The sequence below is a fragment of the Vicia villosa genome, linkage group LG3 (genome assembly GCF_029867415.1).
Source record: "Vicia villosa cultivar HV-30 ecotype Madison, WI linkage group LG3, Vvil1.0, whole genome shotgun sequence".
Taxonomy (NCBI): Eukaryota; Viridiplantae; Streptophyta; class Magnoliopsida; order Fabales; family Fabaceae; genus Vicia; species Vicia villosa.
This window is the reverse complement of record NC_081182.1, coordinates 208,733,923-208,750,782: the sequence shown is the minus strand read 5'-3', so window position 1 is coordinate 208,750,782 and position 16,860 is coordinate 208,733,923. Positions and strand designations below refer to the sequence as shown.

At 31.9% G+C, this 16,860-nt stretch overlaps 3 protein-coding genes across 3 annotated transcripts; all 3 read left to right on the top strand.

Moving 5' to 3' along the window:
- Nucleotides 1-3,924: 3,924 nt before the first annotated feature.
- LOC131659845 (F-box protein SKIP23-like) lies at nt 3,925-4,392 on the top strand. Its single transcript, XM_058928969.1, has 2 exons — nt 3,925-4,304; nt 4,347-4,392. Exons 1-2 carry the CDS (start codon nt 3,925-3,927, stop codon nt 4,390-4,392), a joined length of 426 nt encoding a protein of 141 aa, XP_058784952.1.
- Nucleotides 4,393-5,757: 1,365 nt separating this feature from the next.
- On the top strand, nt 5,758-6,225 carry LOC131659843 (F-box protein SKIP23-like). Its single transcript, XM_058928968.1, has 2 exons — nt 5,758-6,137; nt 6,180-6,225. The coding sequence occupies exons 1-2, from the start codon at nt 5,758-5,760 to the stop codon at nt 6,223-6,225; spliced, it is 426 nt and encodes a 141-aa protein (XP_058784951.1).
- Nucleotides 6,226-10,074: 3,849 nt separating this feature from the next.
- On the top strand, nt 10,075-10,542 carry LOC131659842 (F-box protein SKIP23-like). Its single transcript, XM_058928967.1, has 2 exons — nt 10,075-10,454; nt 10,497-10,542. The coding sequence occupies exons 1-2, from the start codon at nt 10,075-10,077 to the stop codon at nt 10,540-10,542; spliced, it is 426 nt and encodes a 141-aa protein (XP_058784950.1).
- Nucleotides 10,543-16,860: the final 6,318 nt, after the last annotated feature.

Here is a 16,860-nt window from a genome sequence, read left to right as displayed (position 1 = left end):
CCCAAATATCAAAGTCGGTGAAACCCTCAATCTCTATCTCTATCGTCAATCTCTCAAACCCCAACCATGGCAGAAAGTGGTCGGTCAAAGCTTTTGCCAGAACTGCTCCTGGTAGATATGCAGCCGTATGTCTATGAGAATGATGCAATAAAGGTCTACTACCTTCAAGAGAGCCAAAGAACGTGGTATCCATTGGATGTCAGTGTCACACAAGATTTAGTCCTATTTTTAAGGTGACGACATTTGTTTTGCAGCTACTGTTGCGCAGCTAGGGATTGCTCGCGGTAATTGTGTGATTTTTATGGATGGTCCGTTTCGCCGTTATACCAATCCTAACATGCCTATGCGAGGAATGAGTATGGGTTTTTTTGGATGACGAGGATGGGTTAATTGGTACAATTAGCCCTGAATTTAGGCAGGCTCTTCTGGCCTCCACGGGCTTGGACCAGGTATTATATTCTTATTATGCTTTGGTTTTATATGTTAAGTAGTATGAATGAAGTCTGTGTTGTAGCTTTTGTTTTATATGTTAAGTAGTATGAATGAAGTCTGTGTTGTAGCTTTTTTACGTTTTGCTTTGTTCAATATACTATCATCATTCAATCAAGCAAACGTTGTCACCTATTTTTTAAACTACACTTGGTTGATGACCTTTTACGTTTTGCTTTGTTCAATGTACTATCACCATTCAAACAAGCATACGTTATCACACTTTTTAGACTACACTTGGTTGATAACTTTTTACGTTTTGCTTTGTTCAATAGGATACTATCATCATTCAATCAAGCATACGTTATCACACTTTTTAGACTACACTTGGTTGATGACTTTTTACGTTTTGCTTTGTTCAATATACTATCGTCATTCAATCAAGCATACGTTATCACACTTTTTAGACTACACTTGGTTGATGAATTTGTATGTTTTGCTTTGTTCAATATACTATCATCATTCAATCAAGCATACGTTATCACACTTTTTAGACTACACTTGGTTGATGACTTTTTACGTTTTACTTTGTTCAATATACTATCATCATTCAATCAAGCATACGTTATCACACTTTTTAGACTACACTTGGTTGATGACTTTTTACGTTTTGCTTTGATCAATATACTATCATCATTCAATCAAGCATACGTTATCACACTTTTTAGACTCCACTTGGTTGATGACTTTTTACGTTTTTCTTTGTTCAATATACTATATACGTTATCACGCTTTTTAGACTACACTTGGTTGATGACTTTTTACGTTTTGCTTTGTTCAATATACTATCGTCATTCACTCAAGCATACGTTATCACGCTTTTTAGACTACACTTGGTTTATGACTTTTTACGTTTTAGTTTGTTCGATATACTATCGTCATTCAATCAAGCATATGTTATCACGCTTTTTAGACTACACTTGGTTGATGACTTTTTACGTTTTGCTTTGTTAAATATACTAACGTCATTCAATCAAGCATACGTTATCACGCTTTTTAGACTACACTTGGTTGATGACTTTTTACGTTTTACTTTGTTCAATATACTATCATCATTCAATCAAGCATACGTTATCACACTTTTTAGACTACACTTGGTTGATGACTTTTTACGTTTTGCTTTGTTCAATATACTATCATCATTCAATCAAGCATACGTTATCACACTTTTTAGACTACACTTGGTTGATGACTTTTTACGTTTTGCTTTGTTCAATATACTATCATCATTCAATCAAGCATACGTTATCACACTTTTTTAGACTACACTCGGTTGATGACTTTTTCATGTATAATAAGGATATTATCATTATAAATTTGTTATAAATTAAACAATACACTGATATGATAAGATTAAAATGTCATATATTAGAATCAAATCTACGTAAGACAGAAAAGAGAATTTGAGAAGTGAAATTGGAGAGAGAGAGAGAGAGAGGAAAAATAATATTTTGTAAAAATAGAGAAGGAGAAAGCTTTGAAGAGAATTCAATATACTATCATCAAAAGCTCAATATGCAATGAGAATGATGCAATAAAGGTCTACTACCTTCAAGAGAGCCAAAGAACGTGGTATCCATTGCACACAAGATTTAGTCCTATTTTAGGTGACGACATTTTGTTTTGCACTAGGGATTGCTCGCGGTAATTGTGTGATTTTTTATGGATGGTCCGTTTCGCCGTTATCACACTATTTAGACTACACTCGGTTGATGATATGTTAAGTAGTATGAATGAAGTCTGTTTTAGCTTTTGTTTTATATGTTAGTAGTATGAATGAAGTCCTGTGTTGTAGCTTTTTACGTTTTGCTTTGTTCAATATACTATCATCATTCAATCAAGCAAACGTTGTCACTATTTTTAAACTACACTTGGTTGATGACCTTTTACGTTTTGCTTTGTTCAATGTACTTTGTTCAATATACTATCATCATTCAATCAAGCATACGTTTTTTAGACTACACTTGGTTGATGACTTTTTACGTTTTACTTTTTAGACTACACTTGGTTGATGACTTTTTACGTTTTGCTTTGTTCAATATACTATCATCATTCAATCAAGCATACGTTATCACACTTTTTTAGACTACACTCGGTTGATGACTTTTTACGTTTTGCTTTGTTCAATATACTATCATCAATCAATCAAGCATACGTTATCACACTATTTAGACTACACTCGGTTGATGACTTTTTACGTTTTGCTTTGTTCAATATACTATCATCATTCAATCAAGCATACATTATCACACTTTTTAGACTACATTTGGTTGATGACTTTTTACGTTTTACTTTGTTCAATATACTATCATCATTCAATCAAGCATACGTTATCACACTTTTTAGACTACACTTGGTTGATGACTTTTTACGTTTTGCTTTGTTCAATATACTATCGTCATTCAGTCAAACATACGTTATCACACTTTTTAGACTACACTTGGTTGATGACTTTTTACGTTTTGCTTTGTTCAATATACTATCATCATTCAATCAAGCAGACGTTATCACACTTTTTAGACCACACTTGGTTGATGACTTTTTACGTTTTGCTTTGTTCAATATACGTTTTGCTTTGTTCAATAATCTGAAGGTCAGATTATCGACATGATTATGAATTATTTTTATAAGTTATCATTAAGAACTTATAAAAATGATTATTAAAAAATATAAATAATCTGTATTTCTTAAATCACCCTTTAGATAGTAAATTTTGACATTTGTTAAATAAAAAATACTATGTAATAGGTCATGTATAATAAGGATATTATCATTATAATTTGTTATAAATTAAACAATACACTGATATGATAAGATTAAAATGTCATATATTTGAATCAATCTAGAATCAATGTAACGCCCCGATTAATATGCATTTAGAATCATACTAATTAAGTGTAAATTAGTAGTACTGAGTATATTGATATGTGATTAATTAAAACTTTTAGTTATGTTGATGACAATAAGACAGAAAAGAGAATATGAGACATGAGTGGTGGTGATGGTGGTGATAGCGGCATCATGAATTTTTGAAGTGGTAATAAAGGAGAAAGAGAAGAAATAAGAGAAATTAGGGGAAGAGATTTGAGAACAAAGGAGAGAAATAAAAAACCTAGAGAAGTGAAATTGGAGAGAGAGAGAGAGAGAGAGGAAAAATAATATTTTGTAAAAATAGAGAAGGAGAAAGCTGGAAAAAAATAAAAGTGAAATTGGAAAGAGAAGTGAAGATGCTGCAAGGAGAGACTGTCCATGTGGACAGTCTAAATGAAGAGAATTTGAAAAAGGGCAATATTGGTATTTCCAGAACATTTAACTTTCTTATATGATAGATTATTATTTATAATTTAAAATGTAAATATAAATGTCACACCCAAATATCAAAGTCGGTGAAACCCTCAATCTCTATCTCTATCGTCAATCTCTCAAACCCCAACCATGGCAGAAAGTGGTCGGTCAAAGCTTTTGCCAGAACTGCTCCTGGTAGATATGCAGCCGTATGTCTATGAGAATGATGCAATAAAGGTCTACTACCTTCAAGAGAGCCAAAGAACGTGGTATCCATTGGATGTCAGTGTCACACAAGATTTAGTCCTATTTTTAGGTGACGACATTTGTTTTGCAGCTACTGTTGCGCAGCTAGGGATTGCTCGCGGTAATTGTGTGATTTTTATGGATGGTCCGTTTCGCCGTTATACCAATCCTAACATGCCTATGCGAGGAATGAGTATGGTTTTTTTGGATGACGAGGATGGGTTAATTGGTACAATTAGCCCTGAATTTAGGCAGCTCTTCTGGCCTCCACGGGCTTGGACCAGGTATTATATTCTTATTATGCTTTGGTTTTATATGTTAAGTAGTATGAATGAAGTCTGTGTTGTAGCTTTTGTTTTATATGTTAAGTAGTATGAATGAAGTCTGTGTTGTAGCTTTTTACGTTTTGCTTTGTTCAATATACTATCATCATTCAATCAAGCATACGTTATCACTATTTTTAAACTACACTTGGTTGATGACCTTTTACGTTTTGATTTGTTCAATGTACTATCACCATTCAAACAAGCATACGTTATCACACTTTTTAGACTACACTTGGTTGATAACTTTTTACGTTTTGCTTTGTTCAATATACTATCATCATTCAATCAAGCATACGTTATCACACTTTTTAGACTACACTTGGTTGATGACTTTTTACGTTTTGCTTTGTTCAATATACTATCGTCATTCAATCAAGCATACGTTATCACACTTTTTAGACTACACTTGGTTGATGACTTTTTACGTTTTGCTTTGTTCAATATACTATCATCATTCAATCAAGCAGACGTTATCACACTTTTTAGACCACACTTGGTTGATGACTTTTTACGTTTTTCTTTGTTCAATATACGTTTTGCTTTTTTCAATAATCTGAAGGTCAGATTATCGACATGATTATGAATTATTTTTATAAGTTATCATTAAGAACTTATAAAAAGGATTATTAAAAAATATAAATAATCTGTATTTCTTAAATCACCCTTTAGATAGTAAATTTTGACATTTGTTAAATAAAAAATACTATGTAATAGGTCATGTATAATAAGGATATTATCATTATAATTTGTTATAAATTAAACAATACACTGATATGATAAGATTAAAATGTCATATATTTGAATCAATCTAGAATCAATGTAACGCCCCGATTAATATGCATTTAGAATCATACTAATTAAGTGTAAATTAGTAGTACTGAGTATATTGATATGTGATTAATTAAAACTTTTAGTTATGTTGATGACAATAAGACAGAAAAGAGAATATGAGACATGAGTGGTGGTGATGGTGGTGATAGCGGCATCATGAATTTTTGAAGTGGTAATAAAGGAGAAAGAGAAGAAATAAGAGAAATTAGGGGAAGAGATTTGAGAACAAAGGAGAGAAATAAAAAACCTAGAGAAGTGAAATTGGAGAGAGAGAGAGAGAGAGAGAGAGAGAGAGGAAAAATAATATTTTGTAAAAATAGAGAAGGAGAAAGCTGGAAAAAAATAAAAGTGAAATTGGAAAGAGAAGTGAAGATGCTGCAAGGGGAGACTGTCCATGTGGACAGTCTAAATGAAGAGAATTTGAAAAAGGGCAATATTGGTATTTCCAGAACATTTAACTTTCTTATATGATAGATTATTATTTATAATTTAAAATGTAAATATAAATGTCACACCCAAATATCAAAGTCGGTGAAACCCTCAATCTCTATCTCTATCGTCAATCTCTCAAACCCCAACCATGGCAGAAAGTGGTCGGTCAAAGCTTTTGCCAGAACTGCTCCTGGTAGATATGCAGCCGTATGTCTATGAGAATGATGCAATAAAGGTCTACTACCTTCAAGAGAGCCAAAGAACGTGGTATCCATTGGATGTCAGTGTCACACAAGATTTAGTCCTATTTTTAGGTGACGACATTTGTTTTGCAGCTACTGTTGCGCAGCTAGGGATTGCTCGCGGTAATTGTGTGATTTTTATGGATGGTCCGTTTCGCCGTTATACCAATCCTAACATGCCTATGCGAGGAATGAGTATGGTTTTTTTGGATGACGAGGATGGGTTAATTGGTACAATTAGCCCTGAATTTAGGCAGCTCTTCTGGCCTCCACGGGCTTGGACCAGGTATTATATTCTTATTATGCTTTGGTTTTATATGTTAAGTAGTATGAATGAAGTCTGTGTTGTAGCTTTTGTTTTATATGTTAAGTAGTATGAATGAAGTCTGTGTTGTAGCTTTTTACGTTTTGCTTTGTTCAATATACTATCATCATTCAATCAAGCATACGTTATCACTATTTTTAAACTACACTTGGTTGATGACCTTTTACGTTTTGATTTGTTCAATGTACTATCACCATTCAAACAAGCATACGTTATCACACTTTTTAGACTACACTTGGTTGATAACTTTTTACGTTTTGCTTTGTTCAATATACTATCATCATTCAATCAAGCATACGTTATCACACTTTTTAGACTACACTTGGTTGATGACTTTTTACGTTTTGCTTTGTTCAATATACTATCGTCATTCAATCAAGCATACGTTATCACACTTTTTAGACTACACTTGGTTGATGAATTTGTATGTTTTGCTTTGTTCAATATACTATCATCATTCAATCAAGCATACGTTATCACACTTTTTAGACTACACTTGGTTGATGACTTTTTACGTTTTACTTTGTTCAATATACTATCATCATTCAATCAAGCATACGTTATCACACTTTTTAGACTACACTTGGTTGATGACTTTTTACGTTTTGCTTTGATCAATATACTATCATCATTCAATCAAGCATACGTTATCACACTTTTTAGACTCCACTTGGTTGATGACTTTTTACGTTTTTCTTTGTTCAATATACTATATACGTTATCACGCTTTTTAGACTACACTTGGTTGATGACTTTTTACGTTTTGCTTTGTTCAATATACTATCGTCATTCACTCAAGCATACGTTATCACGCTTTTTAGACTACACTTGGTTTATGACTTTTTACGTTTTACTTTGTTCGATATACTATCGTCATTCAATCAAGCATACGTTATCACGCTTTTTAGACTACACTTGGTTGATGACTTTTTACGTTTTCCTTTGTTAAATATACTAACGTCATTCAATCAAGCATACGTTATCACGCTTTTTAGACTACACTTGGTTGATGACTTTTTACGTTTTGCTTTGTTCAATATACTATCATCATTCATTCAAACATACGTTATCACGCTTTTTAGACTACACTTGGTTTATGACTTTTTACGTTTTGCTTTATTCAATATACTATCGCCATTCAATCAAGCATACGTTATCACACTTTTTAGACTACACTTGGTTGATAACTTTTTACGTTTTGCTTTGTTCAATATACTATCATCATTCAATCAAGCATACGTTATCACACTTTTTAGACGACACTTGGTTGATAACTTTTTACGTTTTGCTTTGTTCAATATACTATCATCATTCAATCAAGCATACGTTATCACACTTTTTAGACTACACTTGGTTGATGACTTTTTACGTTTTGCTTTGTTCAATATACTATCATCATTCAATCAAGCATACGTTATCACACTTTTTCGACTACACTTGGTTGATGACTTTTTACGTTTTGCTTTGTTCAATATACTATCATCATTCAATCAAGCATACGTTATCACACTTTTTAGACTACACTTGGTTGATGACTTTTTACGTTTTGCTTTGTTCAATATACTATCATCATTCAATCAAGCATACGTTATCACACTTTTTAGACTACACTCGGTTGATGACTTTTTACGTTTTGCTTTTTTTAATATACTATCATCAATCAATCAAGCATACGTTATCACACTTTTTAGACTACACTTGGTTGATGACTTTTTACGTTTTGCTTTGTTCAATATACTATCATCATTCAATCAAGCATACATTATCACACTTTTTAGACTACATTTGGTTGATGACTTTTTACGTTTTACTTTGTTCAATATACTATCATCATTCAATCAAGCATACGTTATCACACTTTTTAGACTACACTTGGTTGATGAGTTTTTACGTTTTGCTTTGTTCAATATACTATCATCATTCAATCAAGCATACGTTATCACACTTTTTAGACTACACTTGGTTGATGACTTTTTATGTTTTGCTTTGTTCAATATACTATCGTCATTCAATCAAGCATACATTATCAGACTTTTTAGACTACACTTGGTTGATGACTTTTTACGTTTTGCTTTGCTCAATATACTATCGTCTTATCACGCTTTTTAGACTACACTTGGTTGATGGCTTTTTACGTTTTGCTTTGTTTAATATACTATCGTCATTCAATCAAGCATACGTTATCACGCTTTTTAGACTACACTTGGTTTATGACTTTTTACATTTTGCTTTGTTCAATATACTATCGTCGTTCAATCAAGCACACGTTATCACGCTTTTTAGACTACACTTGGTTAATGACTTTTTACGTTTTGCTTTGTTCAATATACTATCGTCGTTCAATCAAGCATACGTTATCACGCTTTTTAGACTACACTTGGTTGATGACTTTTTACGTTTTGCTTTGTTCAATATACTATCATCATTCATTCAAGCATACGTTATCACGCTTTTTAGACTACACTTGGTTGATGACTTTTTACGTTTTTCTTTGTTCAATATACTATCGTCATTCAATCAAGCATACGTTATCATGCTTTTTAGACTACACTTGGTTTATGACTTTTTACGTTTTGCTTTATTCAATATACTACCGTCATTCAATCAAGCATACGTTATCACGCTTTTTAGACTACACTTGGTTTATGACTTTTTACGTTTTGCTTTGTTCAATATACTATCATCATTCAATCAAGCATACGTTATCACACTTTTTAGACTACACTTTGTTGATGACTTTTTACGTTTTGCTTTGTTCAATATACTATCATCATTAATTCAAGCATACATTATCACACTTTTTAGACTACACTTGGTTGATGACTTTTTACGTTTTGCTTTGTTCAATATACTATCATCATTCAGTCAAACATACGTTATCACACTTTTTAGACTACACTTGGTTGATGACTTTTTACGTTTTGCTTTGTTCAATATACTATCATCATTCAATCAAGCAGACGTTATCACACTTTTTAGACTACACTTGGTTGATGACTTTTTACGTTTTGCTTTGTTCAATATACGTTTTGCTTTGTTCAATAATCTGAAGGTCAGATTATCGACATGATTATGAATTATTTTTATAAGTTATCATTAAGAACTTATAAAAATGATTATTAAAAAATATAAATAATCTATATTTCTTAAATCACCCTTTAGATAGTAAATTTTGACATTTGTTAAATAAAAAATACTATGTAATAGGTCATGTATAATAAGGATATTATCATTATAATTTGTTATAAATTAAACAATACACTGATATGATAAGATTAAAATGTCATATATTTGAATCAATCTAGAATCAATGTAACGCCCCGATTAATATGCATTTAGAATCATACTAATTAAGTGTAAATTAGTGGTACCGAGTATATTGATATGTGATTAATTAAAACTTTTAGTTATGTTGATGACAATAAGACAGAAAAGAGAATATGAGACATGAGTGGTGGTGATGGTGGTGATAGCGGCATCATGAATTTTTGAAGTGGTAATAAAGGAGAAAGAGAAGAAATAAGAGAAATTAGGGGAAGAGATTTGAGAACAAAGGAGAGAAATAAAAAACCTAGAGAAGTGAAATTGGAGTGAGAGAGAGAGAGAGAGAGAGGAAAAATAATATTTTGTAAAAATAGAGAAGGAGAAAGCTGGAAAAAAATCAAAGTGAAATTGGAAAGAGAAGTGAAGATGCTGCAAGGAGAGACTGTCCATGTGGACAGTCTAAATGAAGAGAATTTGAAAAAGGGCAATATTGGTATTTCCAGAACATTTAACTTTCTTATATGATAGATTATTATTTATAATTTAAAATGTAAATATAAATGTCACACCCAAATATCAAAGTCGGTGAAACCCTCAATCTCTATCTCTATCGTCAATCTCTCAAACCCCAACCATGGCAGAAAGTGGTCGGTCAAAGCTTTTGCCAGAACTGCTCCTGGTAGATATGCAGCCGTATGTCTATGAGAATGATGCAATAAAGGTCTACTACCTTCAAGAGAGCCAAAGAACGTGGTATCCATTGGATGTCAGTGTCACACAAGATTTAGTCCTATTTTTAGGTGACGACATTTGTTTTGCAGCTACTATTGCGCAGCTAGGGATTGCTCGCGGTAATTGTGTGATTTTTATGGATGGTCCGTTTCGCCGTTATACCAATCCTAACATGCCTATGCGAGGAATGAGTATGGTTTTTTTGGATGACGAGGATGGGTTAATTGGTACAATTAGCCCTGAATTTAGGCAGCTCTTCTGGCCTCCACGGGCTTGGACCAGGTATTATATTCTTATTATGCTTTGGTTTTATATGTTAAGTAGTATGAATGAAGTTTGTGTTGTAGCTTTTGTTTTATATGTTAAGTAGTATGAATGAAGTCTGTGTTGTAGCTTTTTACGTTTTGCTTTGTTCAATATACTATCATCATTCAATCAAGCATACGTTATCACTATTTTTAAACTACACTTGGTTGATGACCTTTTACGTTTTGCTTTGTTCAATGTACTATCACCATTCAAACAAGCATACGTTATCACACTTTTTAGACTACACTTGGTTGATAACTTTTTACGTTTTGCTTTGTTCAATATACTATCATCATTCAATCAAGCATACGTTATCACACTTTTTAGACTACACTTGGTTGATGACTTTTTACGTTTTGCTTTGTTCAATATACTATCGTCATTCAATCAAGCATACGTTATCACACTTTTTAGACTACACTTGGTTGATGAATTTGTATGTTTTGCTTTGTTCAATATACTATCATCATTCAATCAAGCATACGTTATCACACTTTTTAGACTACACTTGGTTGACGACTTTTTACGTTTTACTTTGTTCAATATACTATCATCATTCAATCAAGCATACGTTATCACACTTTTTAGACTACACTTGGTTGATGACTTTTTACGTTTTGCTTTGATCAATATACTATCATCATTCAATCAAGCATACATTATCACACTTTTTAGACTCCACTTGGTTGATGACTTTTTATGTTTTTCTTTGTTCAATATACTATATACGTTATCACGCTTTTTAGACTACACTTGGTTGATGACTTTTTACGTTTTGCTTTGTTCAATATACTATCGTCATTCACTCAAGCATACGTTATCACGCTTTTTAGACTACACTTGGTTTATGACTTTTTACGTTTTACTTTGTTCGATATACTATCGTCATTCAATCAAGCATACGTTATCACGCTTTTTAGACTACACTTGGTTGATGACTTTTTACGTTTTGCTTTGTTAAATATACTAACGTCATTCAATCAAGCATACGTTATCACGCTTTTTAGACTACACTTGGTTGATGACTTTTTACGTTTTGCTTTGTTCAATATACTATCATCATTCATTCAAGCATAAGTTATCACGCTTTTTAGACTACACTTGGTTGATGACTTTTTACGTTTTACTTTGTTCAATTACTATCATCATTCAATCAAGCATACGTTATCACACTTTTTAGACTACACTTGGTTGATAACTTTTTACGTTTTGCTTTGTTCAATATACTATCATCATTCAATCAAGCATACGTTATCACACTTTTTAGACTACACTTGGTTGATGACTTTTTATGTTTTGCTTTGTTCAATATACTATCGTCATTCAATCAAGCATACATTATCAGACTTTTTAGACTACACTTGGTTGATGACTTTTTACGTTTTGCTTTGTTCAATATACTATCGTCTTATCACGCTTTTTAGACTACACTTGGTTGATGGCTTTTTACGTTTTGCTTTGTTTAATATACTATCGTCATTCAATCAAGCATACGTTATCACGCTTTTTAGACTACACTTGGTTTATGACTTTTTACATTTTGATTTGTTCAATATACTATCGTCATTCACTCAAGCATACGTTATCACGCTTTTTAGACTACACTTGGTTTATGACTTTTTACGTTTTACTTTGTTCGATATACTATCGTCATTCAATCAAGCATACGTTATCACGCTTTTTAGACTACACTTGGTTGATGACTTTTTACGTTTTGCTTTGTTAAATATACTAACGTCATTTAATCAAGCGTACGTTATCACGCTTTTTAGACTACACTTGGTTGATGACTTTTTACGTTTTGCTTTGTTCAATATACTATCATCATTCATTCAAGCATAAGTTATCACGCTTTTTAGACTACACTTGGTTGATGACTTTTTACGTTTTACTTTGTTCAATATACTATCATCATTCAATCAAGCATACGTTATCACACTTTTTAGACTACACTTGGTTGATAACTTTTTACGTTTTGCTTTGTTCAATATACTATCATCATTCAATCAAGCATACGTTATCACACTTTTTAGACTACACTTGGTTGATGACTTTTTACGTTTTGCTTTGTTCAATATACTATCATCATTCAATCAAGCATACGTTATCACACTTTTTAGACTACACTTGGTTGATGACTTTTTACGTTTTGCTTTGTTCAATATACTATCATCATTCAATCAAGCATACGTTATCACACTTTTTAGACTACACTCGGTTGATGACTTTTTACGTTTTGCTTTTTTCAATATACTATCATCAATCAATCAAGCATACGTTATCACACTTTTTAGACTACACTTGGTTGATGACTTTTTACGTTTTGCTTTGTTCAATATACTATCATCATTCAATCAAGCATACATTATCACACTTTTTAGACTACATTTGGTTGATGACTTTTTACGTTTTACTTTGTTCAATATACTATCATCATTCAATCAAGCATACGTTATCACACTTTTTAGACTACACTTGGTTGATGAGTTTTTACGTTTTGCTTTGTTCAATATACTATCATCATTCAATCAAGCATACGTTATCACACTTTTTAGACTACACTTGGTTGATGACTTTTTATGTTTTGCTTTGTTCAATATACTATCGTCATTCAATCAAGCATACATTATCAGACTTTTTAGACTACACTTGGTTGATGACTTTTTACGTTTTGCTTTGTTCAATATACTATCGTCTTATCACGCTTTTTAGACTACACTTGGTTGATGGCTTTTTACGTTTTGCTTTGTTTATTATACTATCGTCATTCAATCAAGCATACGTTATCACGCTTTTTAGACTACACTTGGTTTATGACTTTTTACATTTTGCTTTGTTCAATATACTATCGTCGTTCAATCAAGCACACGTTATCACGCTTTTTAGACTACACTTGGTTAATGACTTTTTACGTTTTGCTTTGTTCAATATACTATCGTCGTTCAATCAAGCATACGTTATCACGCTTTTTAGACTCCACTTGGTTGATGAGTTTTTACGTTTTGCTTTGTTCAATATACTATCATCATTCAATCAAGCATACGTTATCACACTTTTTAGACTACACTTGGTTGATGACTTTTTACGTTTTGCTTTGTTCAATATACTATCATCATTTAATCAAGCATACGTTATCACACTTTTTAGACTACACTTGGTTGATGACTTTTTACGTTTTTCTTTGTTCAATATACTATCGTCTTATCACGCTTTTTAGACTACACTTGGTTGATGGCTTTTTACGTTTTGCTTTGTTTATTATACTATCGTCATTCAATCAAGCATACGTTATCACGCTTTTTAGACTACACTTGGTTTATGACTTTTTACATTTTGCTTTGTTCAATATACTATCGTCATTCACTCAAGGATACGTTATCACGCTTTTTAGACTACACTTGGTTTATGACTTTTTACGTTTTACTTTGTTCGATATACTATCGTCATTCAATCAAGCATACGTTATCACGCTTTTTAGACTACACTTGGTTGATGACTTTTTACGTTTTGCTTTGTTAAATATACTAACGTCATTCAATCAAGCATACGTTATCACGCTTTTTAGACTACACTTGGTTGATGACTTTTTACATTTTGCTTTGTTCAATATACTATCATCATTCATTCAAGCATAAGTTATCACGCTTTTTAGAATACACTTGGTTGATGACTTTTTACGTTTTACTTTGTTCAATATACTATCATCATTCAATCAAGCATACGTTATCACACTTTTTAGACTACACTTGGTTGATAACTTTTTACGTTTTGCTTTGTTCAATATACTATCATCATTCAATCAAGCATACGTTATCACACTTTTTAGACTACACTTGGTTGATGACTTTTTACGTTTTGCTTTGTTCAATATACTATCATCATTCAATCAAGCATACGTTATCACACTTTTTAGACTACACTTGGTTGATGACTTTTTACGTTTTGCTTTGTTCAATATACTATCATCATTCAATCAAGCATACGTTATCACACTTTTTAGACTACACTTGGTTGATGACTTTTTACGTTTTGCTTTGTTCAATATACTATCATCATTCAATCAAGCTTACGTTATCACACTTTTTAGACTACACTCGGTTGATGACTTTTTACGTTTTGCTTTTTTCAATATACTATCATCAATCAATCAAGCATACGTTATCACACTTTTTAGACTACACTTGGTTGATGACTTTTTACGTTTTGCTTTGTTCAATATACTATCATCATTCAATCAAGCATACATTATCACACTTTTTAGACTACATTTGGTTGATGACTTTTTACGTTTTACTTTGTTCAATATACTATCATCATTCAATCAAGCATACGTTATCACACTTTTTAGACTACACTTGGTTGATGAGTTTTTACGTTTTGCTTTGTTCAATATACTATCATCATTCAATCAAGCATACGTTATCACACTTTTTAGACTACACTTGGTTGATGACTTTTTATGTTTTGCTTTGTTCAATATACTATCGTCATTCAATCAAGCATACATTATCAGACTTTTTAGACTACACTTGGTTGATGACTTTTTACGTTTTGCTTTGTTCAATATACTATCGTCTTATCACGCTTTTTAGACTACACTTGGTTGATGGCTTTTTACGTTTTGCTTTGTTTATTATACTATCGTCATTCAATCAAGCATACGTTATCACGCTTTTTAGACTACACTTGGTTTATGACTTTTTACATTTTGCTTTGTTCAATATACTATCGTCGTTCAATCAAGCACACGTTATCACGCTTTTTAGACTACACTTGGTTAATGACTTTTTACGTTTTGCTTTGTTCAATATACTATCGTCGTTCAATCAAGCATACGTTATCACGCTTTTTAGACTCCACTTGGTTGATGAGTTTTTACGTTTTGCTTTGTTCAATATACTATCATCATTCAATCAAGCATACGTTATCACACTTTTTAGACTACACTTGGTTGATGACTTTTTACGTTTTGCTTTGTTCAATATACTATCATCATTTAATCAAGCATACGTTATCACACTTTTTAGACTACACTTGGTTGATGACTTTTTACGTTTTGCTTTGTTCAATATACTATCATCATTCAATCAAGCATACGTTATCACACTTTTTAGACTTCACTTGGTTGATGACGTTTTACGTTTTGCTTTGTTCAATATACTATCATCATTCAATTAAGCATACGTTATCAGCTGATTTATTAATCTTATACATAATTCTTTTTTTTTTGTCTTGTTTCGGGAGATGTCTTATTTGGTTAAATGATTTTTTATAAATGGAATTTAGATAAATTGATAATTTGTGCACCGTCAAAATGAAATTAAATGGTTTTGCTAAAATAAGTTGAATTTATTTTGACCAAAATTAATTTATGATCCTTCTCTATATATTTTTTATGCTTTATAAGATTGTTTTCTTATCATTTTTTATGATGTGGCAAATGATTAGGTCCGATTATCGACATGATTATGAATTATTCTTATAAGTCATCATTAAGAACTTATAAAAATGATTTTTAAAAAAATATAAATAATATATATTTCTTAAATACCCCTTTAGATAGTAAATTTTGACATTTGTTAAATAAAAAATACTATGTAATAGGTCATGTATAATAAGGATATTATCATTATAAATTTGTTATCAATTAAACAATACACTGATATGATAAGATTAAAATGTCATATATTTGAATCAATCTAGAATCCATGTTACACCCCGATTAATATGCATTTAGAATCATACTAATTAAGTGTAAATTAGTGGTACCGAGTATATTCATAAGTTATAAAACAACACCTCTCATAATGTATAATATACAATAATTCTATTAAATTAATACCATACATTCAGTATGTACAAAAATCAAGCAAAACAAAAATAAAATTAGGCGCAACGTCTTCACGCCACTGATAACATCTTCCTCGGTCCTTGCCTTGAACTTGATAACCTAAAATATGATAAGGAATGGCGTTATCTCAGTGGAGCTCCCTATCTATGGGTCCACTAGGCTCTACATGGTAAATTATCCTTATCTCATCCTATTAGTAATCATATATATAATATTTCATAGGACTTAAGAAATGAAGCATAGTATGCTTCACAATAACTTATAAGCTAATATCTTAAATGTTCGAGCCGCGTAGAACAATATGAGCTATGGATCTATCACATTGAAGGATTTGAAGAACCTCTAGCCTAGCTAGTCTTTTGAACGTCGTTGATAGTCGACAATCTGCCGCCCATCATGGAAAGGTTTTACGGAAGTTTCCGCCCCTTCTAATATGACTAAGTCCTATAAGGTGGTTTTCGAAAAGTATACGCCGCCTTCTCTCATGACTAGTCTAGCAAGGCGGTATCCAGAGTTCTCCTACCCCTC

What these genes read in the sequence shown, in the direction of transcription:
- LOC131659845 (XM_058928969.1), top strand. Translation starts at nt 3,925, where the DNA reads ATGGCAGAAAGTGGTCGGTCAAAGCTTTTGCCAGAACTGCTCCTGGTA. An exon ending in CCTCCACGGGCTTGGACCAG is followed by an intron (nt 4,305 to 4,346) that starts GTATTATATTCT and finishes TATGTTAAGTAG; the next exon opens with TATGAATGAAGTCTGTGTTG.
- LOC131659842 (XM_058928967.1), top strand. Translation starts at nt 10,075, where the DNA reads ATGGCAGAAAGTGGTCGGTCAAAGCTTTTGCCAGAACTGCTCCTGGTA. An exon ending in CCTCCACGGGCTTGGACCAG is followed by an intron (nt 10,455 to 10,496) that starts GTATTATATTCT and finishes TATGTTAAGTAG; the next exon opens with TATGAATGAAGTTTGTGTTG.
- LOC131659843 (XM_058928968.1), top strand. Translation starts at nt 5,758, where the DNA reads ATGGCAGAAAGTGGTCGGTCAAAGCTTTTGCCAGAACTGCTCCTGGTA. An exon ending in CCTCCACGGGCTTGGACCAG is followed by an intron (nt 6,138 to 6,179) that starts GTATTATATTCT and finishes TATGTTAAGTAG; the next exon opens with TATGAATGAAGTCTGTGTTG.